Source organism: Myxine glutinosa, chromosome 4 (genome assembly GCF_964187855.1).
Source record: "Myxine glutinosa chromosome 4, kmMyxGlut1.1, whole genome shotgun sequence".
NCBI classification, from domain to species: Eukaryota; Metazoa; Chordata; class Myxini; order Myxiniformes; family Myxinidae; genus Myxine; species Myxine glutinosa.
Window position 1 is genome coordinate 191992301 of NC_136264.1, and position 24625 is coordinate 192016925.

The following is a 24625-nucleotide window of genomic DNA, read 5'->3' on the forward strand; positions in this document are numbered from 1 at the left end:
CAGCACCTCTCGTCCCAAACCAAAGAAAACAAATTATTCCAAATTATTTTCTCCATCGAAATTCATCCTGGAAAAACCTTTCACGGATCAGGAAAAAAATCACAAGCTGGTCCTGACAAAGACTTGGAACATGTCTTTCAATCCTGACAAATCCCACACTTTCACAATGTCTCTCCGGAAAGACCGTCTGGACAACCCTCCCATCTACTTTCTCCACAATCCTCTCCAATAAGTTCTGTCACTCAAGCTTTTGGGTCTCACTATCTGCCATGATCTTTCCTGGGAAAACCACATTTCCAAGCTGAGCTCCAAAGCCAGTCACCGACTGGGCATCCTCCATCGTGCAAAGTCCTTCCTTGGCACACCTGAGGTCCTCACCACATACAAGGCTTTCATCTGCAGCTCAATGGAATATTGCTCTCCCTTCTGGGCTGGTGCTCCTGCCTCACACCCAGCTTGGCTTCACACTGTATAAACTAAGGCTTTCAGAATCATTGGAATCTCCCGCGATGAAGATGATTTTGAGGTCCTTTCACTTTCTCACCGCAGGCAGGTTGGTGGTCTTTGTTTTCCACTGACTCCTCTCTGGCCTTGCTCCCCCAGCTCTCTCTGAGCTCTGCCCCCCAAATATTCCTTCAGGTCGCACAAGATCTGCCTGCAACCCTCTTATGGTGAAACTGCCAAAATAAAGATTCACTGCTCACCTTCACTTATTCATTGCTCTTTTTTTCCCGCCTCTGTAACAAACTCCCTCACTCTCTTCAATCCCACTCCTCCCTCCAGGTCTTTAAAACAGCTCTTCACCACCATCTCTTATCTACCTTCCCCCATCCAAAACCATGATCTCCTCTACCCCTGTCAATCCAGCCCAAACCCACCTCCTTCAAATTCCCTGTTTTCTTTACTGAAAGCCCTTGTAGTGTCCATCTTGATTATCCCGTGTACCCCTCCCGAGCCCTCCCTCTTCCACAGATCTCGTGATGTCCCTGTTCCCTACTGTTGCTGTGCTTCCCTCTCTCGCCCCCTCTTGTCTTTTGTTCCCTTTGTTATATGTTATATGTGTTAGCTCTTATACAAGCCTCGATTTAGTATCCAAAAAAAAAAAAAAACTCTTCCAAAATAAGAATGATAGCCAGGTACGGCTCAGGTTACCAAAGGCATGTCTTCGGCCAGTGAGACAATGAGCTGAGCCTTGCGTTCCCACACCATCCGCCAAAAGCCTCCCATCGTGTGCGGTGCCGGGCGCTGCGTCACAATGTATTCGTGATCTTGGCGGTAACCCTGAAAAAAAAAAACACATTCATGAACGACATTGGCAGTGAAGCTAGGGGTCCGCTCGAAACCTGGCAACAGAGGGAGGCAATTAATATGCAAATATAATGGACCGCAAACGAGATAGGGCCTCGTTCTCAGAAATGCCATCGGAAAATTGCCTACAATTCAGAATTGCCTGCGTGCGAGCCAGTGCGATAAAAGTGCCTTTTGGTTTCCTAAAGCTCAGTAAATATTCGGAACAAAAGGCTTGGATCAGATAAGGGAGAAAGGTGTTAGGACCAAGATGTTGAATACAGCCTTGTAAGCCTGAGATAGAACACACCAAATTATTGACACAATTAATCCTGCAGAAAGTGATGGTTCATCATCAATATATAAAGCTGATTGGACGGCTTAGCGGAATGCACAAAACTGGCCTCTAAGCTGTCTAGCCTGGGTTTGAATCCCGACCCAGCTACAAACAGTCATCCCAGTGCTTCACAGGCAGGGTGATTCATCAATATGTGCTGTCCATCGGATGGACGTTAAACTGGGCGCCCTGTCTGCCAGCATTAGTTAGTGCACATTAAACATCCCACCTTCGTGAGGAATAGGCGAGCTATTGCTGGCACCATGGCCAAATGAAAAAAATTCCTGCCATAACTAGCAGAGGGAACTGCATCAGAGGTACAGCTGCGCCCTCAGCCGATGATGCTACCCCACAGCCTTGTGCTGCATGTGAAAGAAGAACATTGATGTACAGGGTGTCCTAGATAAGACCGAACCATTTATATTCTCAATAACTTCACTAAAATTAAAAAAATCACAATTTCAATTAAAATTTCAGTGTGGTTTGAAGAGGAACATTATTTCCACCTGTAAGCCTCGAGCCAAAGCAGTGGACATTGAGAAGGCAATTGCAGTTTTTGATTTGAAACATATCCAAGAAAGTCAGGAAATGAAAATTCAAGAAGATCATTCCGCCACCTTCCTGCCTGATAGGGTGCTGAACAACCACTAATGAATGGGTCTCTTCAAATCCCAAAAATGCAATTTTAAAGCTCTAATTTGGATTGTGATTGGTCAAGATTTCATTTTCCATATAACACTGCCCAAAATAAATGTTGTTAGAAACATTTCCTTGAAATAAGAGAAGTTTCCTTGAAACAAGAAAACCATAAGAAACTTTGTCTAGCCGCAAGAATAATTTTCTGATCTCTTTATTGTTTCAAGAAAATTATTCTTATTTTAAGAAAATAGTTTCTTACAAAGAAACTTTGTTTTTGGCAGATATTCCTGTGGAATGAGAACGACAAGCAGAATCAGATGTGATGGTGCATTGTTTAAAAGTGTAAAATTGTACTGAATAAGGAATCTTTTGGATTTGGAATATTATTTTGGAAAAGTTAGATTTAAAATATAGTTTATTCAGTCTTATCTGGGATAAACCGAAGTCTTGTTAAATATTACCATCTCTGTTGCTGCCTCATGAGCTCTGGCTTTTTCTGATAACCAATTTGCACCAAGCTTTGAATAAATTATTTAGCTTTCCATGAATGTCCATTCACCTGCATTTAATGTGGGTGATCCAAAAATGTGAACCTGCCTGTCTCTGTCACGGGGGATGTATTATCTACACCTATAAAAGGCAAAAAATATTTCTCTCTCTCTGTTTGTCTGTGTTCTATGCACGGCCAAATCTTTTAAGTTACAAATTCCAAACTCGGGGTACAAACACAAGTTTGGGTGGGGGGTAACATAGGCTATGTGACCGTGGCCTCGCGTGGGATGTGGGAAGGGGGGGAGGGGCAGGAGAGCATAAATTCTCTATGTAAATATGTACCGTGTTGCACCACCTAGTGGTGGTGGCAAAGGGTATTAAAATTCCCTTTTTTTACCTGGGTAATGATGAGGGTAAATTAATTTTGGCAAAAGGATGGCAGCGAAGTTGGTCCATCAGTGAAGTGACAGGTAGGCTCCGTTAGTTATATATAAATACACGTATAGTACTGAAACAAACAAATATGAATAAAGACTAAGATGGGGGAAGATGTTCCTTTCAGGAAAGGTGGGTGTTCCCCTCCTCCACCCCCTATCTTCCTGTATATATAACATTAAGCGAAGCATTTTTAAATTTAAAATTACCTGGTGCACGCTCAACCAGAAACCCCTCTGGTGTGGAAGTTCAGGATACTCACTGAACATATCAACAGGACTGGGAAAGTTATACCAGGGGGGGGGGGGGGGGGGGGGGAGGAGGAGGGGTGGAGGTGGGCGGGGAGAGTGAGAATCTCACAACTTTTCGTAAAAGGTGGGAATATGGGTCTTTCTTGAATTAAAAGACATGTTCCAGGTAGATGTAGAGTATATTTCCTCAACATTGGCTGAGAGAGATGCTGCCGCAGCCTGCCTCAGCAGGCTCGGCGTAGCCATCGTACAGGCCCAAAAGCATAGCGCAAGCTTCGAAGTACATATACGTACATCTACATGCTGGTTCGGTTTTCCAGTGATTAGTAAAAGTCATTGAACCGTATGACTGGTGTCCATGCTCTACCTACCTACCTAGCTACACTCCAATGCCTAGACCGTTGTATCTAGATGTATATCTGTTGTTTCTCATTCGCTCTTCCCCCACTCCACATTAGGCTATTAGTGTTGGTTTCTTTGTTTCAGAAGAGTGACATTTCGACCAGGTACAGACCTGTGCAGAGCCTCCTGATGAATTCCAGTCTGCTGAAAATTGCCAAGTTTTGCCTACTCATGAAAAAAAAACAACGATGCCATTGGATGAGGGATCATGAAAGGAGCATTCAGTTGTGGGCAGCCGTCTTGTAGTTGTGTATAAAAAAAGCGACCGGAGGGTTCGCTCGACCGCAGATTCCTCACCAGGAGGGACCATTCCGGCTTGTTGTGGAAAGCTTTGTCTGAAACTTGTGGAGGCACGGACATGATGCATGTTGTCCATCTATTGTGAGCCTCATTATTATAGAGCGGACTAATGATTTCCAAATGGCAGAAACTAACTAATGGCAGAAACAAAAGCATTTTCAGGATTACATTTTCCATGATTGCATTTGCAATTGCATTGCTGTCCATTATATTAGGAGCTGCTTTCAGCACAGCACACACAAAGAAAGAGCAATCATTATCAATTGCAAGCATAAACAATGTGAGGAATGTAGATTTCGGGGGGGAAAATAAAATGGCGCATCCTTGGTCTGTTAAAATTTAGGGAAGCTGTGAAGGGAGAGGAAAACCCGACGAGATGTTCTATTATTGGTTCTAGGTATAAATGCTCACTTCCAGTCTTGGATGTCATAAACATCCGATACAAACTTGAGGCCCAGAGCTGAATGTTCGAATGTATACAGGTCGGTGATTTCTCTGTCGTCTACTGCCTCTAATTGGAACTCTCTTGCCACCCGCTCATTCTGTTATTCCACGTTTGTCCACAGAATTGTGCATTCCTTCATCGGAAGGATAGCTATACGAGTCCGCAAGGACAAAAGTAGATGCCGTTTACTCCGATGGGCGATTACTTCCTCAATGTTCATCAGGCTTTTCCAAGGACAGCCCCATGTTGTGGAATGACATCTGCAATTTCTGATTCTGTGTACAGATGAAGGAATAATGCAGATATTTAATTGTGGTTTGATGATGTGTATATTGTATCATTTGCAATGGTGCACATTATGGAGCCTTACAGTTGAGTGCCAATCGTTTGCCTGTAGGTGGCGATGTGTGCCACGGGCAAGCGCAGCAGGGTTAGGATTCTGAACACTTGTAAAAATTCCAAGGAAGTTTGTAACGTGAACACAATATGTCATCTACATAATATGTAATAAATTGTGCTGGGATTTTTGGTTTCCCCCTCTACTAACTTGCACTTCTCTTTTTTTCCATTGCACTTATTGTTGCTTCCCTTCTCTTCATTCTCTCCCCCTAACCTTCACCCTTCCATGTCTTCACTCTTATCTCAGCATCCATCCCCCTTCGATTTGTATATAGATTTGAGGCTCGTGAAGGAGCTAAAACACAGAACAGTCCAGGATGTAGGAGAACAAAAAGAACAGTAGAAAGTTGGAGAGGGCATGAGGGAGATGAGATGGGGGTGACTTGGAGGGATAAAGGCCGTGGGGAAGAAAGAGGGCTTGGGGAGGACAAACGGGATGAATGGGATGGATACAGCCACAATCCTTTTTCACAATTTCTGAGAAAGCATTAAATTTTTTTGTTGATCTAAGGCTCATGGAGGAGCTTATCCATAAGTAACATGCAGGACAAATATAAGATTAGACATCAGTGTATGTTGATGAAAATTGCAAGGACATTAGCAGACAATGGCCAAATACATATTGTATATGACATGTGATCCTGGGTTCAGAGCTTCATGAACCATTGGTTCAAATGGGAATGCTAAAGAAGCCAACCCACGTTAAATACCTCGAACTCCCCCCAAACCCACACATTATTCTCCCTTCAAGTTCAAACCGCATTGTTAGGACAGCCCAGGTGTAGTGGGCTTATATCTGAGCTGTGTGAGTCTTATTCTGCTTTCCAGCAGAGTTGAGTTCGAATTGAAAACTTCATCCTGCGACACGTGATCCTTTTGTAACATGTTAAACTGGCTGTCCTGTCCACACTCATGTGGATATAAATGAACTGAGTGCAAGTGGTGCCTTTTCCTAAGCCGCACAAACCACCATTCAACCCCAATCCACACTCCCCAACTCCTTTCCAATAAAATATCAGTGACATTGGGAAGCACATGTATTTTAATCGTTATTCTACTTTACGTGTGCCTTGTAAGTAATTTGCTTGTTGAAGCTTATTTTAAAAAGTGTAATGTGTTCATTTCAAATTGTGAGATTAAATGATATCTTGAATGAAAAATAATTTATTCATTTTCCTTAAAGTCTCACGATATGGGAACCACATATACTGAAGGGTTCACTGAAGCCAAGCAATTGTAGAACAAGAAGTGATGAGGCAGAGAAACCTGGTTGATGTGGATTCATTTCTTGATGAAGGCTCACCATTTAAGTCATAATGGCTCATCAAAGTGGCTAGGGGTTAGAAAAGGGGTCTAATAAGGCAAGATGGTCACTCTGTGCTCAACGAATGATAAGGCAAGGTGGTCACTCTGTGCCCAAGGTATGATAAGACAAGGTGGTCACTCTGTGCTCAAGGTATGATAAGGCAAGGTGCTCACTCTGTGCTCAGGAATAGAGCCTGTGATTGATGCTGTGAAGAGAAACAGGTTGAGATGGTTTGGTCATGTGTTGAGGAAGGATGAAAGTCACTGGTTGAGAAGAGTGATGAAAATGAATGTATAAGGAAGTAGAGGACGGGGAAGACCGAGAAAGACTTGGCTAAAGGTGGTCGAAGAAGAAATGCGGGCAAGGGGGTTAACAAGGAGAGATGTAGAAAATAGGGCAAAATGGAGAAGATCGTCATGGGGACCGCAAGGCTAACCCCCGCTCTAGCAGGGAAAATGGCCTTAAAATGCATGTGTTGTTGTTGGTCACTCTGTGCTCAAGGTATGATATGGCAAGGTGGTTACTCTGTGCTCAAGGTATGACAAGGCAAAGGTGGTTACTCTGTGCTCAAGGTATGATATGGCAAGGTGGTTACTCTGTGCTCAAGGTATGATAAGGCAAGGTGGTCACTCTGTGCTCAAGGTATGATAAGGCAAGGTGGTCACTCTGTGCTCAAGGTATGACAAGGCAAGGTGGTCACTCTGTGCTCAAGGTATGATAAGGCAAGGTGGTCACTCTGTGCTCAAGGTATGATAAGGCAAGGTGGTCACTCTGTGCTCAAGGTATGATAAGGCAAGGTGGTCACTCTGTGCTCAAGGTATGATAAGGCAAGGTGGTCACTCTGTGCTCAAGGTATGATATGGCAAGGTGGTTACTCTGTGCTCAAGGTATGATAAGGCAAGGTGGTCACTCTGTGCTCAAGGTATGACAAGGCAAGGTGGTCACTCTGTGCTCAAGGTATGATAAGGCAAGGTGGTCACTCTGTGCTCAAGGTATGACAAGGCAAGGTGGTCACTCTGGGCTCAACGAATGATAAGGCAAGGATGGAAATAGAAGGGGGATGAGCACACCAACAGCAGGGTTGAGGTGCAAAATTAAAGCGGAAATACCAAGAGGGAGACTTGGATAAATAAGAGGCATGCGGAAGAACGAGGGCTCGGGGAGGATGCACGGGGTGGAAAACATGGAGACAGCTGCAAACTCTCAATCACAGAAGTGGAAGGAATCTGACAAATCTGGGCAGCAGGGAAGAATGGAGAAGATTTGGCCTCAAATTGCGTTGGGGGGTACAACCACCCAGAAGAGGCATCCCCGATAGTTGCTTAAAGGAAGTTGGTTCCATGGGTGGAAAGAAAGAGGAATTAATAAGTATAGGTGAGCTCTGAGTCTGGATTTTGGGAATTTAACCAGAAGGTGGTTTCTGGCAGAAGGTGTGTGCCCTGCAGAAATCTGGGGTGCACGGAAAGAGCAGAGGGTGCAATACCAGAAAGGAGGCGATTGAAGACAGAGACACCACCGACTTGTCCGAGATGTGAAAGTAGTAGGCCCAGAGACTCAGCTTCATCATGGGAGATTCCAATGATTTTGAGGCATAGGTTTCCACGGTATCAATCCTCGCTGAAAGTTAGGCCCAAAAGATTGTATGATTGAACTTCTTCCAGAGGATTGCTAAGGAAGTATATTGAAGGGTTCGCAAGATGGTATTTTTGGAGAGACAGAGTGAGAGTTTGACATTTGTCTGGATGGAAAGACATATTCCAAGTGTTTGACCAGCTTGTGATTCTATCAAGCCTAACTGTACATGTGCATGTTGGCTCCATGGTAAAATAAGGGAAATTTGCATGGTTACAACAAAATCTAAAGTACAAGTTGTGGTACATTAAGTGCACCAATGTTAACCAGACATGCAGAAACATGGTCCAGGAACCATGCAGTGAAGAGTGGGTGAAGACTCGTTTGCGGCAATATTACAAAATGATTAACAGAAAACTGTGATTATAAGAAATGGAAGGAAAACGAAAGCTGATAAGATGTTAGTTGAAACATAATCTTTTCTACCCCAGTTAAACATCCTCTCTCCCTTCCCCCTATTATTGTTGGCATTTCCCCCGTCTCTTTCTACTGTTCCTTTTGTTCTGTTGCATAACAATCTGTTCTGTGTTATAGTTATTCTGTGTTATAGAGCCTTGACTTTATATTGAAAAAAGGAAATGACAAACAAACAAGAAGACGTCTTCCAGAGCACGATACAGCACTTGCAAAATCCACCCCTCCTCCCCAAAAAGTTGTCATGGATGCATGAAATTGTCCATTTCATCAAGATTAAAATTGACAATCTAAATCAAAGCTCGGGTCAATCGGATTAAAATTGATGATTTTTCAGATGAAAATTGATATTAGAGGTTTGATCTAGAGTTGACCTTTTGACCTTGAGTTGACCGATGACCTTTTGCTCTTAAATAGTTGGTTTCACAAATCAGCGGTACACGATGTAATTCTTTAATTTTCAAGTCAGTCGGATGAAAATTGATGATTTTGGAAGTTTGACCATGAGTTGACCTTTGACCTTTTAACCTATAAAATAGTTGGTTTTCCAATTTAGTGACTCAATATACAAATGCTGTTCAATGTTCAAGTCAATCGGATGAAAAATGGGTATTTTTGAAATATGACCCCCATATGACCTTTTTTTTTTTTTTTTTTTTGTTTACAAGATCGAGGCTCGTGAAAGAGCGAACATTAATCACACAGAAAGACAAACAGACACACAAAACAAATAACATCGGGAGCGGTAGACAAGATGGGGAGAGAGGGGGAAGGACACAAACACAACATTTGAGAGCAGGGACCGAGAGACATGGAGACATCGAGAGAACTGTGGGAGGGAGAGGGCTTTGGGGGGGAGGCATGGGAAGGGGGGGGGGGGGGTGGGAGAGGTATAAAACATATGGACACTGCCAAGACTTCCAGGAAAGAAGTTGGAATTTCAAAAAGGTGGATCTGGGGTGAATTAGTGGGGGTAGAAAAGATCAAGGTTTTGGATGGGGGAAGATAAGAGATGGTGGTGAACAGCTGTTTTGAAGACCTGGAGGGAGGAGTGTGATTGAAGTGAGTGTGGGAGTTTGTTCCAGAGGCGGGAGAAAAGAGGAATGAAAGAGTGAAGGTGAGCAGAGAGCCGAGATTTCGGCAGTTTAACCATCAGAGGGTGGCTGGCAGATCTTGTGCGACCTGTAGGAATATTTGGGGGACAGAGCACAGAGAGAGCTGGGGGAGCAAGGCCGGAGAGGAGTCGGTAGAAGACAGAAAGACCACCTACCTGCCTGCGGTGAGTGAGTGAAAGGCCTTCAGAGATAGCTTCATCGCGGGAGATTCCAATGATTCTGAAAGCTTTGGATTCAACAGCGTGAAGCCGAGCCAGGTGTGAGGCAGGAGCACCAGCCCATAGGGGAGAACAGTATTCCATTGAGCTGCGGATGAAAGCCTTGTATGTGGTGAGGAGCTCAGGTGTGCCTAGGAAGGACTTCGCACGACGGAGGATGCCCAGTCGGCGACTGGCTTTGGAGGCCAGCTTGGAAATGTGGTTTTCCCAAGAAAGATCATGGCAGATGGTGAGACCCAAAAGCTTGAGCGACAGAACTTCTTGGAGAGGATTGTTGAGAAAGTAGATGGGAGGGTTGTCCAGTCGATCTTTTCGGAGAGACATAGTAAGAGTGTGAGATTTGTCAGGATTGAAAGACATGTTCCACATGTTTGACCAGTCTGTGATTTTGTCCAGGTCTTCAGAGAGTGAGGAGGCTGCAGACTGCCGATCTGAGGGAAGAGGAATGGAGCGGCAGAGAGTGGAGTCATCAGCAAAGAGATACAGAGGATTTTCCAGAGAGTCGGAGAGATCATTGATAATGATCTCTTTGCTGACACTTTGACCTCAAAATCAATATGCTTCTCAATTGTGACGACCTATATGACTTGGTGAAGTTTCATGATGATCGGTTTAGAATTGTGACCTACAGGCGAGCGACAAACAAACAGACAGACAGAACAACAAACGCAAACGACAAATATACCGTTGGACCCCGCTATTAGCGGAGGATACATTCCTGGAAAATGCCGCGAATTGCAAAACCGTGAATAGGGGGGCATTGTTGCAATGTAAAAAGGGGTGGATTGTTTCCCGAATCGTGAAAATCCGCGAATAGCGAGGAACAAACCGCGAATGGCAAGGCAAAATCTCCAAATGTTAAGGCAAATCCCAAGAATGTCCACGATAATCCGCGAAGGTCGATGAAAGTCCGAGAAATGGCGCGACAAAACCGCGAATGTCAGGCGATAATCCACGAATGTCGATGAAAATCCACGAATGCATGCCGTGCCATTGTTTCAATGGGGAAGAGGGAGACAGCTAATTGCATTAATAGATACTGTGGAATGTTTTCATTTTGTACAGTAACTCGCAGGGATGACTTGTTAGGCAGCTGGTGGGATATCCCACGAAGCAATGTTTACCGTCTGTTGGGATATCCTGTGAAACAATGTTTACCTGTGAACGGTGGAATATCACGTGAAGCTATTCACAGTGTGAATGACGGGATATCACGTGAAGCTATTCACAGTGTGAATGACGGGATATCATGTGAAGCTATTCACAATGTGAATGACGGAGTATCCTGCGAAAGCCATGAAAACGCAAAACACACGGCAGCAAACGCAGGAATAGGTCATGCTGGCTGCTCATAGAAGATGTTTTTTTTTGCGTATGTCCAGCTGCTTTATGCATGGCTGGTGAAAGATTGGTTTTATAAATGTGTCAAGCTCGCGGCTCGCGAAATATATATATTTGCGCCCCCCCAAAAACCGCGAATTAGCGGGACATTTTTCCGCGAATAGAGAAACAGGTTGCATTTTATCACCCGTGAATACGTGGAACCCGCAAATAGCGGAACCGCGTATAGCGGGGTCCGACTGTACTTGAAAAATCTTTGATTTTGCAAGTAATAAAATAACAAAGAAAGGATGTTTGAACAAAAATTGGAGTAATAATGTTAGATTAAACATAAGTGATAGGATGATCGATTAAACATTAAACATATATTTTCGAATCTATATAATATTCTCCGTAGGTGATTCTGTCTGTGAGGATGTCCGAGGGTGTGGCCTCCTCCGTTGAGGTAGGAGGAATAACCCACCTCCACCCATTCTGGAAGGGGCTTCAAAAACAAATATCCACCATTTTGTTTACTCGCATAGCTTTGAGGCCTCTTTTGTGAGGCCCGCGGTGTCTTGCTCTCTCTCACAGTTTTATTTCAACACTAATTCGATATCTGATTTCATTTTTCACAGTCGCTAACATGGTTTTAGACTCGGTTGAAAAAAAAACGGGAATAAAATTCGATGAAAGTTACCGTTTATAGAACAAAATTCATTTTCAAAGGCCTATAACATAAAGACCATTGAGACTCTCTCACGGCTTTATCTCGACTCTAATTCACCATCTGATTTCATTTTTCACAGTCGCTAACATGGTTTTAGACTCGGTTGCAAAAAACGGGAAGGAAATTCAATTAATGTTACCATTTATAGAACAAATACATTTTTGAAAGCCTGTAACATAAAGTCCATTGAGACTCTCTCACGGCTTTATCTCGACTTTAGTTCACTATTTAATCTCATTTTTCACAGTCGCTAACATGGTTTTAGACTCGGTTTGCAAAAAACGGGAAGGAAATTCAATTAAAGTTACCGTTTATAGAACAAAATACATTTTTGAAGGACTGCAACATAAAGTCCATTGAGACTCTCTCACGGCTTTATCTCGACTTTAATTCACCATCTAATTTCATTTTTCACAGTCGCTAACATGGTTTTAGACTCTGTTTGCAAAAAGCGGGAAGGAAATTCAATTAAAGTTACCATTTATAGTACGAAATGCATTTTGGAAGGCCTGTAACATAAAGTCCATTGAGACTCTCTCACGGCTTTATCTCGACTCTAATTCACCATCTGATTTCATTTTTCACAGTTGCTAACATGGTTTTAGACTCGGTTGAAAAAAAAACGGGAATAAAATTCGATGAAAGTTACCGTTTATAGAACAAAATTCATTTTCAAAGGCCTATAACATAAACACCATTGAGACTCTCTCACGGCTTTATCTCGACTCTAATTCACCATCTGATTTAATTTTTCACAGTCGCTAACATGGTTTTAGACTCGGTTGCAAAAAACGGGAAGGAAATTCAATTAATGTTACCGTTTATAGAACAAATACATTTTTGAAAGCCTGTAACATAAAGTCCATTGAGACTCTCTCACGGCTTTATCTCGACTTTAGTTCACTATTTAATTTCATTTTTCACAGTCGCTAACATGGTTTTAGACTCGGTTTGCAAAAACGGGAAGGAAATTCAATTAAAGTTACCGTTTATAGAACAAAATACATTTTTGAAGGACTGTAACATAAAGTCCATTGAGACTCTCTCACGGCTTTATCTCGACTCTAATTCACCATCCGATTTCATTTTTCACAGTTGCTAGCATGGTTTTAAACTCGGTTGCAAAAAACGGGAAGGAGATTTGTTGAAAGTTAATGCACAGGCAGGAAATAGCCGAGATCGGCACGGTTTATCAAAGACCGCCCAAATATCACAGACGAGAAATATTCGATGAAAGTTAACGTTTATAGAACAAAATGCATTTTTAATGAGAAGGCCTGTATAATGTAAACTAACTATGGAATGCAATATTTATGAATAACGTTTGGTTTTAATCTATTTTTGCTTTGTAAAGCGAAAAGTTTTCGATACATTCAAGTTTTAAAATGAAGTCACCCGTGACTGATGTGCATTTTAAGACTGAATCAACACGTCTTCGATCATAAATTACTTTTTGAAGAAACAAAGGTACATTTTGATTACAACTCAAACAAAGGAAACCAGGTAATGCCTGTTTCGTTCGGAGCAATTATACACCGCCCAAAGAAGATTCGTTTCATTTCTAGAGGAAATAAAATCGTGAAATCTATAAGAATTTTTTTTTGGGTTTTCGCACGGGTTTTCAAGGCTGAATCAATCGTGTTCACATCCAGGATCATTAAAGAAACTCCATTTCATGTGTGCATGGACATGTAATTCACATATGTAAAATAAATAAATAAATAAACACAGACGGGAAATTGCCGAAAGATATTTTTTCGTTCTTATTTTATAAGCTATGTGCACGTACACTTTAAAGAAGTTTATTTGAAATCTTTAATTTAAAAAATGTCATTTTGTACGCTGTAACGAAAAGAGAAACTTTGGTTTTCCCTGGACAGAAAGGTGCAATGTAATGTTCTAAGACACCGCCCATAAGACTTTTTTATCAGGGACTTTTCCATTTGTGCTGTATTCTTTATATAGTCGGAATGTTTCATTCTTTAGACGTAGTCACAATAAAAAGTTGCAATTTGGTACTCTGCTCATGGAGAGAGGGGCGGAGCATCGTTTACGTGTCGCCACTCGCATTTGTAAATGCTATCTCCAAAATGAATAAAATAATGAGGGAACAGAACGAGACCGCCAATGAAAGTTAACACAGACTTGCACGGGATGCTGAGCAACAAAGACATTGGAAGGTAATGTGTGCTCAGCAAACATATACAAGAGCAGCTGCAATGAATCTGGATGAAGTATTGGATAATATTGTTGAAGATCATCATTGCAGGGCGGGTCCGGTGACGTCACCATGCGTGCACTGTTCTGCGAAACATTTCACTAATGAATGAACAGGAAAAGGGGGCGGTTTACACGATGTTGCTCCAAGAGAAAAGTTAAATTACCTCCAATGTTTACCGTACCTGCTCGATTGGAACAATTGCCGGAGTGAGGGGAGGGAGGAGACTTAGGGAGGGAAAAAGGAGACAGAGGGGAGGGGGAGAGGAGACTGGGGGGGGGGGGGCGGGGAAGAAGAACTGTGGGGGAGGGAGGGGACTGGAGGGGGGAATGTGACTGGGGGGGGGGGGAGAAGACTGGAGGGGGGGGGGGAGAGGAGACTGGGGGGTGGGGCAGAGGAGACTGGGGGGAGGAGGAGATTGGGGGGGGGGGGAGAGGAGACTGGGGGGGGGGAGGAGACTGGGGAGGGGGAGAGGAGATTGGGGTGGGGGAGGGGACTGGGGGGGGAGAGGATACTGGGGGAGGGGGAGAGGAAACTGGGGGACGGGGAGAGGAGACTGGGGGAGGGGGTGAGAGGAGACTGAGTGGGGGAACTGGGGGGGGGGGGGGGGAGAGGAGATTAGGGGAGGGGGAGAGGAGTGACGAGGAGTTGGAAAGGAATGAGGAGAGAGGAATAAAGCGACCCCCACTCTCCCCCTTGTGTGACCCACTCTCCCCCGTGTGTGTGATGCACTCTCCCCCGTGTGTGTGACCCACTCTCCCCCGTGTGTGTGACCCACTCTCCCCCGTGTGTGTGACCCACTCTCCCCCTTGTGTGTGACCCACTCTCCCCCGTGTGTGTGACCCACTCTCCCCCGTGTGTGTGACCCACTCTCCCCCATGTGTGTGACCCACTCTCCCCCGTGTGCGTGACCCACTCTCCCCCGTGTGCGTGACCCACTCTCCCCCGTGCGTGACCCATTCTCCCCCGTGTGCGTGACCCACTCTCCCCCGTGTGCGTGACCCACTCTCCCCCGTGTGTGTGACCCACTCTCCCCCGTGTGTGTGACCCACTCTCCCCCGTTTGCGTGACCCACTCTCCCCCGTGTGCGTGACCCACTCTCCCCCGTGCGTGACCCATTCTCCCCCGTGTGCGTGACCCACTCTACCCCGTGTGCGTGACCCACTCTCCCCCGTGTGTGTGACCCACTCTCCCCCGTGTGTGTGACCCACTCTCCCCCGTGTGTGTGACCCACTCTCCCCCGTGTGTGTGACCCACTCTCCCCCGTGTGTGTGACCCACTCTCCCCCCCGTGTGTGTGACCCACTCTCCCCCCGTGTGTGACCCACTGTCCCCCCGTGTGTGTGACCCACTCTCCCCCGTGTGTGTGACCCACCCTCGCCCATGTGTGTGACCCACTCTCCCCCGTGTGTGTGACCCACTCGCCCCTGTGTGTGTGACCCACTTCTCCCTGTGCGTCAGACCCACCCCCCCCCCCCTTTGTGTGTGTGTGTGTGAGACCCACTCCCCCGTGTGTGTGTGACCCACTCCCTGGTGCAGTGTGTGTGATGTGGGCGGGATGGGGGCGGGGACGGAGAGGATTTGAGCTCTTGAAGTTGCATTTTACATGACGTGTAATGACATATTTCAAACTGTGTTTTCCATGTGCACGCACATGCATTCACATGTTATCAGAAGTACAGAAATGGTGTAGATTACATCATTTGTGGATCTGATCAATTGGCAGTAATCATTTTGTAAAACTGAATGTGCAGCATCTAAATGAAGATGTCCAAATGTCACACACGTCCATGCCCGTGGGATTCCCACGGGTGCCCCCACTAGTCCATATAATATTATCCGTTGGTGATTCTGTCTGTGCGTCTGTCCGTGAGTGTAGCCTCCGTTGAGGGAGTTACTCCACCCATTCTGGGAGGGGCTTCAAAAACACATTTCCACCATTTTGTTTTCCTCGCATATCTATGAAGGTCCATAGGCCTCTGACAGGCCTCTGATGTCCATTTTAAGGCTGATTCAAGTGTATGGCTATAGGAAATAAAATCGTCAAATCTTTAATAAAAACAAACTTTCTTTTTTTTGCGAAATTTTTTTGGTTTCTCCCTGTGACATTCGCAGATTCAGCATTTGCACTTTTGCCATTGACGACTATAGAAAGAACGAACCAGCTGTCCATTCCATGCTTGACGTTTGGCTGAAGGTGGCATGGGAATGTAGAATTTATTCATTCATGATTTGGCATTAGCCATTTCCGCATTGTCTGTTTGCTTTTAGGTTCCTTCCTGTGCATATCACGGGGACCTTGCTAGTGATAAGATGTTACATTAAACATTAGAATCATAAGACGCTAGATTAAACATTAGTGGTGGTGGTTCGTATGCAGCCCGTGGCTGCTTGGCTGCATCATTTTCTGGAAGCACGGCTGTGCCGCTGATGCAATGCCCCCCATTACTACACTAGTCAATTGCTCTTTCACGAGTTAGCTCTTTCACGAGCCTCGATGTAGTATACAAAGAAAAAAAAGAAAAAAACAACTCGTACTCACTTCACCGACCTCATAAAGATGACAAGCTGAGTCAACCCACCTGGAATAATTTCAACGGCATGACAGGGGCTCAAACTCAGGACCCTAAGATCTCAAGCCAGCCACCTTAACCATTAAGCCAACATCAGGCTGAAACGTTAGTGATAAGATTTAAGATGAAACATGAAAGTGAAAAGATGTTGAATGAAATCAAAGAAGCGTTAGGCCTCGGTCCCCGGTCGGTGAAGTGATGTGAGTTGACAAAGTGGAAGACGCAGAAAACATGCTATGATATGATATTTCGCTCACAAGGTTCAGACATACATGGAGGCGGCCATCTTGGATTTTGACGTGGCGACCAAATTTTCAATAGCGTTCTTCCTTATGCCTAGATACACCCACACACCAGATTAGAAGTTGGTACTTCGCTTATTTTTCAAGATATTCCGCTCACAAGGTTAAGACATACATGGCGGCGGCCATCTTGGATTTTGACGTGGCGAACCAATTTTCAATAGCGTTCTTCCTTGTGCCTAGATACACCCAAACACCAAGATTAGAAGTTGGTACTTTGTTTATTTTCCAAGATATTTCACTCACAAGGTTCAGACATATATGTGGTGGCGGCCATCTTGGAGTTTGACGTGGCGACCCAATTTGCAATAGCGGTCTTCCTTATGCCGAGATACACCCACACACCAAATTAGAAGTTGGTACTTCGCTTATTTTTCAAGATATTCATCGCACAGGTTCAGACATACATGGCGGCGGCCATCTTGGATTTTGACGTGGCGAACCAATTTTAAACAGCGTTCTTGCTTTTGCCTAGATACACCCACACACCAGATTAGAAGTTGGTACTTCGCTTATTTTTCAAGATATTTCACTCACAAGGTTCAGACATATATATGGTGGCGGCCATCTTGGATTTTGATGTGGCGCCCCAATTTTCAATAGCGTTCTTCCTTATGCCGAGATACACCCACACACCAAATTAGAAGTTGGTACTTCGCTTATTTTTCAAGATATTCATCTCACAAGGTTCAGACATACATGGCGGCGGCCATCTTGGATTTTGACGTGGCGACCCAATTTTAAACAGCGTTCTTCCTTGTGCCTCGATACAGCCACACACCAGATTAGAAGTTGGTACTTCGCTTATTTTTCGAGATATTTCGGTCACAAGTTTCAGACATATATATGGTGGCGGCCATCTTGGATTTTGACGTGGCGACCCAATTTTCAATAGCCTTCTTCCTTATGCCGAGATACACCCACACACCAGATTAGAAGTTGGTACTTCGCTTATTTTTCAAGATATTCATCTCACAAGGTTCAGACATACATGGCGGCGGCCATCTTGGATTTTGACGTGGCGACCCAATTTTAAACAGCGTTCTTCCTTGTGCCTCGATACAGCCACACACCAGATTAGAAGTTGGTACTTCGCTTATTTTTCGAGATATTTCGGTCACAAGTTTCAGACATATATATGGTGGCGGCCATCTTGGATTTTGACGTGGCGACCCAATTTTCAATAGCCTTCTTCCTTATGCCGAGATACACCCACACACCAGATTAGAAGTTGGTACTTCGCTTATTTTTCAAGATATTCATCTCACAAGGTTCAGACATACATGGCATCAGACATACATGGCGGCGGCCATCTTGGATTTTGACGTGGGTTGCACCCACAGACCAAATTCGAATGCGGTCCTTCGCTTACGCACACACGCACGCACGCCCACACGCACGCAAAGACGCATGCACACACGCACGCACGGACGGACGGACGGACACACGGACGGAGGGGAAAACCATAGTCCCCCTTTCGCTCCGCTGTGCGACGGGGGACAATAACTAACCAAATGCAGCACTGGAGTGTCAGGAGGGTCTCAAAAAGACAAAGATGGAGTCATTAGAAGGAACCTGGATAGGATTTGGGTTTCGACTGCTTCTCCTCTCCCAACAACCCCATTCAGGCAAAGTCAGGTGAACCCTACAAAACCTATTTGCAAGATTCACCCCTCCATAGACAAATAAAAAGAAGGAAAGAAAGGAGAGATGGAGCACAAAAATAAACATAAACAAATAAATCATACATACAACCAGAAAGCGCGCACACAAACACACACACACACTCCAGAAATACCTTACCGCTTCTTACCTTACCTTACCGCTTCTTACCTTACCACTACAGAATGTACACAGCAATTCACCAGCACACAAATCAATACAAAGGCCCTCTATTTATAATGAAGTTCCCCTTCTGGTAAACACTAATGACAATTAATTAACCATAAAAAGCACCAAAAATCAACAATAACAACACCGCCAACCAAAAACAAATCCCAATTACTTCTTTATCTTAATCCTTTCACACAACTTCAAATGCTACAGGAACCTGTTAACATGAAAACCAACCAAACTTAAACAAGAGATTACAATGACGTCTAAACACATTCTCACATGACTTCATCAAACTATTAGCACAATATCCCCTCTCCACCATAATAGAATACTTCTTCGCACGAACCACAAAATCATCCTTTACAGAGCAAATTATAGTAAATCTAATAAGCTGAGATGAAAACACATTGCAACCTGTTTTAACTGGTACATTATTAGACGGAAAAGTAAACAAGACACCAGGAAAGCTAAAATAGTCAACTTTATGTGATACACATTTGTACTAAAACAATTATTTCCAACTTTAACTAATATATTCAGATATGCCACAACTCTATGATAACTAGAACGGCACTCAGTAGAGAGCATACCTCCACCAGGCTGAACAGTTTGTTTTGTATCCCACTGATAGGCCGGATCTGGATACGGACCTGAACCAAAATCGAATCGGCTTCTTCTTGTCACCTATCCAACTCATCCACCAAGTTTATTCATAACTCATCCATAACTTTTATAAATATCATGTTATATACCGCTTTGCACACCATATCTCAATGGGGAAGAATCACTTAAAAATTAAATAATCCTCACATCCGAATCAATATTCAGATCTTGAACAAAATCGAATCGATTCTTCCTTGTCACACACCCAACCAGTCCACCAAGGTTTGTCCAAATCCATCCATAACTTTTTGATATATCCTGCTATATGTCGGTTTTGGCCCCATCTCCCAATGGTGAAGAATCACTTAAAAAATTCTACTAGTCGGATCCGAATCCTGATCTTCACCAAAATCGAATCATTTCGTCCTTGTCACATATGCTACATCTCTTCCAAATTTCGTCTGAATCCGTCCACAACTATGTGAGATATCTTGTTCACAGACAGACAGACACACAAACAAACCGGGGTGAAAACATAACCTCCATCGACCTTCGGTGGCAGAGGTAATTACTACTCTTATCTGCTTTCTGGTTAAATCCCATGAATCAGCCTATTATATAAAAAATCATGCAATTAATCACACAAATATCATCAATATAACAACATGTAGAAGATAACAATTTGGCTAAGCCTAACTTCTTCTCCTTCATCAACTTCTACACTAACTCACAATAAATAAGAAAAATGTCTGCTAATAGTGGACTATAGTTCCCTTCCATTGGAATACCTTGAAGGAGCCGGGGCTCCCACGTCGATCGGAAGAATGGACGCGACAAAAAGCTAGAATTCATCTGAGTTGCTTTAATGAAATCAAACACTCAGGCACTCTGAAAAACCGTTTATCAGTCAGCAATATATATCTATTCCGCCAGGGGGTTTGCCCAGGCCCGGCGCCAGGGGGCGTGGCCCAGCGTCCTGGCTGCGGCCTGGCAAGTTGAGCGCGGGCCTGGGCGTCCTGGACGAGCCCGGCATGGTGATCGCTCCGCGTCCTTGATAGGTGCAAGGCGATTGTGAAAACTCAGCGGCAGCCGCTACACACGTCCCCCCAGAATCGACTTGCACCGGCAGGGTCAATTTGAGGGGGGTCCTGATGACCCGGCCGAAGCGACCCCTGGCGGGTCGTGGGAGGGGGTCCGGTGAGGTGGTGGGCGGTCGAGTGGGGGGCACCGTGGACGGGGGACGGCCTCGCCGCGGCGGAAGGGCCACCCGTGGTGGGTGGTCGACGTCCACGTGCGCCGGCTTGAGGCGGTCCACAGCAATCCGGTCCGACCTGCCGCCGATGTCGATGACGAACGACTTGTCGTCCCGTCGCAGCACCCGGAAGGGCCCGTCGTACGGCGGCTGGAGTGGCCACCGATGTGCGTCGTGACGCACAAAAACATACTCCGCTGTGCGGAGTGCTGGGGGGACGTAGGACTGGGGGTCACCGTGGTGGGATGTTGGCACGGGGGCAAACCGTCGGGCGGCCTCCTGGAGGTCCGAGCGCTGGTGAGCTGCGGACCAGGGACTGGTAGCGTCGGGCACAAATTCGCCCGGGACGCGTAGCACCTGGCCATAGACAAGCTCGGCGGTGGATGCCTGGAGGTCCTCCTTGGGGGCCGTGCGAAGGCCCAAAAGGACCCACGGCAGCCGGTCGGCCCACCCGACGTCTTGAAGGCCGGCCATGAGCGCGGCCTTCATGGAGCGGTGGAATCGCTCGCACAACCCGTTTGCTTGGGGGTGGTAGGCCGTAGTACGGTGGAGCTTGATCCCCAGGTTGCGGGCGACCGCGCCCCACAGCTCGGAGGTGAACTGTGGACCGCGGTCTGACGAGATGTCCGCCGGTGCGCCGAAGCGGGCGACCCAGGTGGCGATGAAAGCCTGCGCCACGTCGGCGGTGGTGGTGGAGACGAGGGGAACGGCCTCCGGCCACCTGGTGGTCCTGTCCACCATGGTGAGCAGGTGTGTGAACCCCCGTGACGGGGGGAGGGGGCCCACCAGATCCACGTTGACGTGGTCGAAACGTCGTTCGGGCACGGTGAAAGGTGCCAGCGGGGCCTGGGTGTGTCGGTGGACCTTGGCCCGTTGGCAGGCCGTGCAGGCGCTGGTCCAATCGCGGACGTCCCGACGAAGGCCGTGCCAGACGAAACGCGCCGACACCAGCTTCTGGGAAGCTTTCCGGCCCGGGTGGGAAAGGCCGTGGAGGGAGGCGAAGATGCGGCGTTGCCAGGCGACGGGCACGATGGGGCGAGGCTGGCCTTGGGAGACGTCGCAGAGCAGGACAGTGTCCGCGCAGGGGATGTCGGCCAGGCGGAGGCCCGTGTCCGCCGCCCGGAGGGCTTGCACCGTGGTGTCGGTGGTTTGGTCCGCCGCCATAAGCGCAAAATCCACGCCCAGGTGGACCGCGTTCGCGCTGGCCCGGGAAAGACAGTCGGCCACGGCGTTGTTTTTGCCGGCGACGTGCCGGATGTCCGTGGTAAACTCCGACACGGCGGAGAGGTGGCGCTGTTGGCGGGCCGACCATGGCTCCGTGACCTTGGCCATGGCGTAAACCAACGGCTTGTGGTCGACGAACGCCGTGAAAGGTCGGCCCTCCAGGAGGTGGCGGAAATGGCGGACGGCCAGGTGTAGACCGAGGAGCTCCCGGTCAAACGTGCTGTATTTGAGCTCGTTCGGCCGGAGCTGCCGGCTGAAAAAAGCGAGTGGCTGCCAAACCCCGTTCACCCATTGCTCATGTACGGCGCCCACCGCGTAGTCGGAGGCATCCGTGGTGAGGGCGATGGGAGCGTTGAGCACCGGGTGAGCGAGCAGTGTTGCGTCGGCGAGGGCCCGCTTTGAGCCTTGGCAGGCCGCATCCATTGCTGCGGACCAGGCGATGTCGTGCTTGGCCGGCATGCCCCGGAGGGCTTCGTAGAGGGGCCGCATGAGCTGAGCTGCGCGGGGCACGAAGCGGTGATAAAAATTCACCATTCCCAGGAATTCCTGCAGGGCCTTTATGGTGCGGGGACGCGGGAACGTGGTGATGGCCTCGACCTTGGTTGGCAGCGGCACGGCCCCGTTCTTGGTGATGTGATGGCCCAAAAAATCAACGGCCGTCGTGCCGAAGTGGCATTTGGCCGGGTTGACGATGAGGCCGTGCTCGCTGAGGCGCTCGAACAGCGTCCGGAGGTGGAGGAGGTGCTCGGCCCGGGACGTGCTGGCGACGAGGATGTCGTCCAGGTAAACGAAAAGGAACGGCAGGTCACGCAGCACGCCGTCCATCAAGCGCTGGAACGCCTGAGCCGCGTTCTTGAGACCAAACGGCATCCGCAAGAATTCGAATAAGCCGAACGGCGTGATGACTGCCGTTTTAGGGACGTCGGCCGCCCTGACAGGTACCTGGTGATATCCCCGTATGAGGTCAATTTTCGAAAAAATGACCCGTCCCGCCAGACGGGCGGAGAAGTCTTGGATATGCGGGATCGGGTACCTGTCGGGGGTGGTAGCGTCATTGAGACGGCGGTAGTCGCCACACGGGCGCCATCCACCCCCCGGCTTTGGCACGATGTGCAGTGGCGAGGCCCACGCGCTATCGGAGCGCCGCACGATGCCGAGGTGCTCCAACGCGTCGAATTCGGCCTTCGCTACGGCGAGCTTGGCTGGGTCGAGGCGGCGGGCCCTGGCGTAAACCGGCGGGCCCGTGGTTGGTATGTGGTGCTCGATCCCATGCCGTACTGCGACGGCCGAAAACGTCGGCCGCGTGAGGGCCGGGAACTCCGTGAGCAGGCGAGCAAACTCGTTCGCCGCCGGGACGGCGCATGCCAGCTCGGTCGGCGCGGAGCTGCTCAATGTGCATACCAGGGAGCTGAAGGTTTCAGCGTTGATTAAACGACGCCGTTGGACGTCCACCAGCAGTCCGTGTGCGCAGAGGAAGTCGGCGCCTAGCAGAGCCACGGGCACGTTGGCGGTTACAAACGTCCAAGCAAAGCGTTGGCCGCCGAAGCAGAGGGTGACGTTGCACGGGCCGAAGGTGCGGATAGTCGATCCGTTGGCCGCAACTAAGGAGGGGCCGCAAACCGCGGATTGCCTGTCCTGGTCAGAGGCGGGTATGACGCTCAGTTGGGCGCCGGTGTCGCACAGGAAGCGCCGTCCGGACGCTTTATCCGTGATGAACAGTAAGTTGCCCGTGTGGCCGGCGCTCATGGCTGGTAATGAACGCCGGCCCGGCCGTTTCCCGGCCTGCCGAAGGTGCACGGGGGTCGGCATGTCCGGGCCTTCTGTCCGAACCTGGCATGATAGTAACACCACGCTTGGTCAGGTGGAGGCCTCGGTCGTCGTGCCGGAGGTGGTCGGCTCGGTAGAGCGGCCGCCAATGGCGTCGGCAGTTCGGCCGTCGACCGTGCCGGGTGCTCGGGCGCCCTGGGTGTTGCGTCGGACGGCGGTGGGTCCCATGTCGCCGCTACGATGCGCTGTCCTGCGGCGGAGATCTTGTCGGCTTCTCTGGCAAGGGCCCGGGGATCTGTGATCGTCGTGCTTGCCAGGGCGAGGCGTACCGGGTTAGGCAGCTGACGGAAGAACAGCTCCCGGAACAGGAATGCCGGAGAGTGCTCGCCGAGCAGTGAAAGCATGTAGTCCATGCGCTCGGAAGGGCGCGTGTCGCCGAGCTCAGGCAGATCGAGCAGGCGCCGTGCGCGTTCCGCCGATGGGAGGGCGAAAGCATCGAGGAGCAGCTTCTTAATCGCGCCGTATTTGTCAGCGGCTGGCGGGCTTTCGAGGAGGCTCAGGGCGCGGGCCGCGGTAACCGACCCGAGCGCAGCTACCACATGGTGGAAGCGGGTGTCGTCGGCCGTGATGCCTCGCAGGGCGAACAGGGACTCCGCCTGTGCGAACCAAACCGCCGCGTGAGCCTCCCAGAAGGTAGGCAGTTTAAGGGCGACTGCCGTGTCCATGTCGATAGGTCACCAATGAAGGAGCCGGGGCTCCCACGTCGATCGGAAGAATGGACGCGACAAAAAGCTAGAATTCATCTGAGTTGCTTTAATGAAATCAAACACTCAGGCACTCTGAAAAACCGTTTATCAGTCAGCAATATATATCTATTCCGCCAGGGGGTTTGCCCAGGCCCGGCGCCAGGGGGCGTGGCCCAGCGTCCTGGCTGCGGCCTGGCAAGTTGAGCGCGGGCCTGGGCGTCCTGGACGAGCCCGGCATGGTGATCGCTCCGCGTCCTTGATAGGTGCAAGGCGATTGTGAAAACTCAGCGGCAGCCGCTACAACCTTTTATTTGTTGAAATATTTTCCCACAAAAATATACAAAAGTGTTGAACAAAATAAAACCAAGAGCATCTTTAAATTT

At 47.7% G+C, this 24625-nt stretch overlaps 1 protein-coding gene across 1 annotated transcript in view; it reads right to left on the reverse strand.

Moving 5' to 3' along the window:
* LOC137426001 (receptor-type tyrosine-protein phosphatase gamma) overlaps positions 1-24625 on the reverse strand; it is a 383032-nt gene that overhangs the window by 19381 nt on the left and 339026 nt on the right. The window contains exon 13 of the mRNA XM_078776830.1: positions 1153-1281. Coding sequence (XP_078632956.1) covers positions 1153-1281 — 129 coding nt within the window. The remainder of the gene's footprint in view (positions 1-1152; positions 1282-24625) is intronic.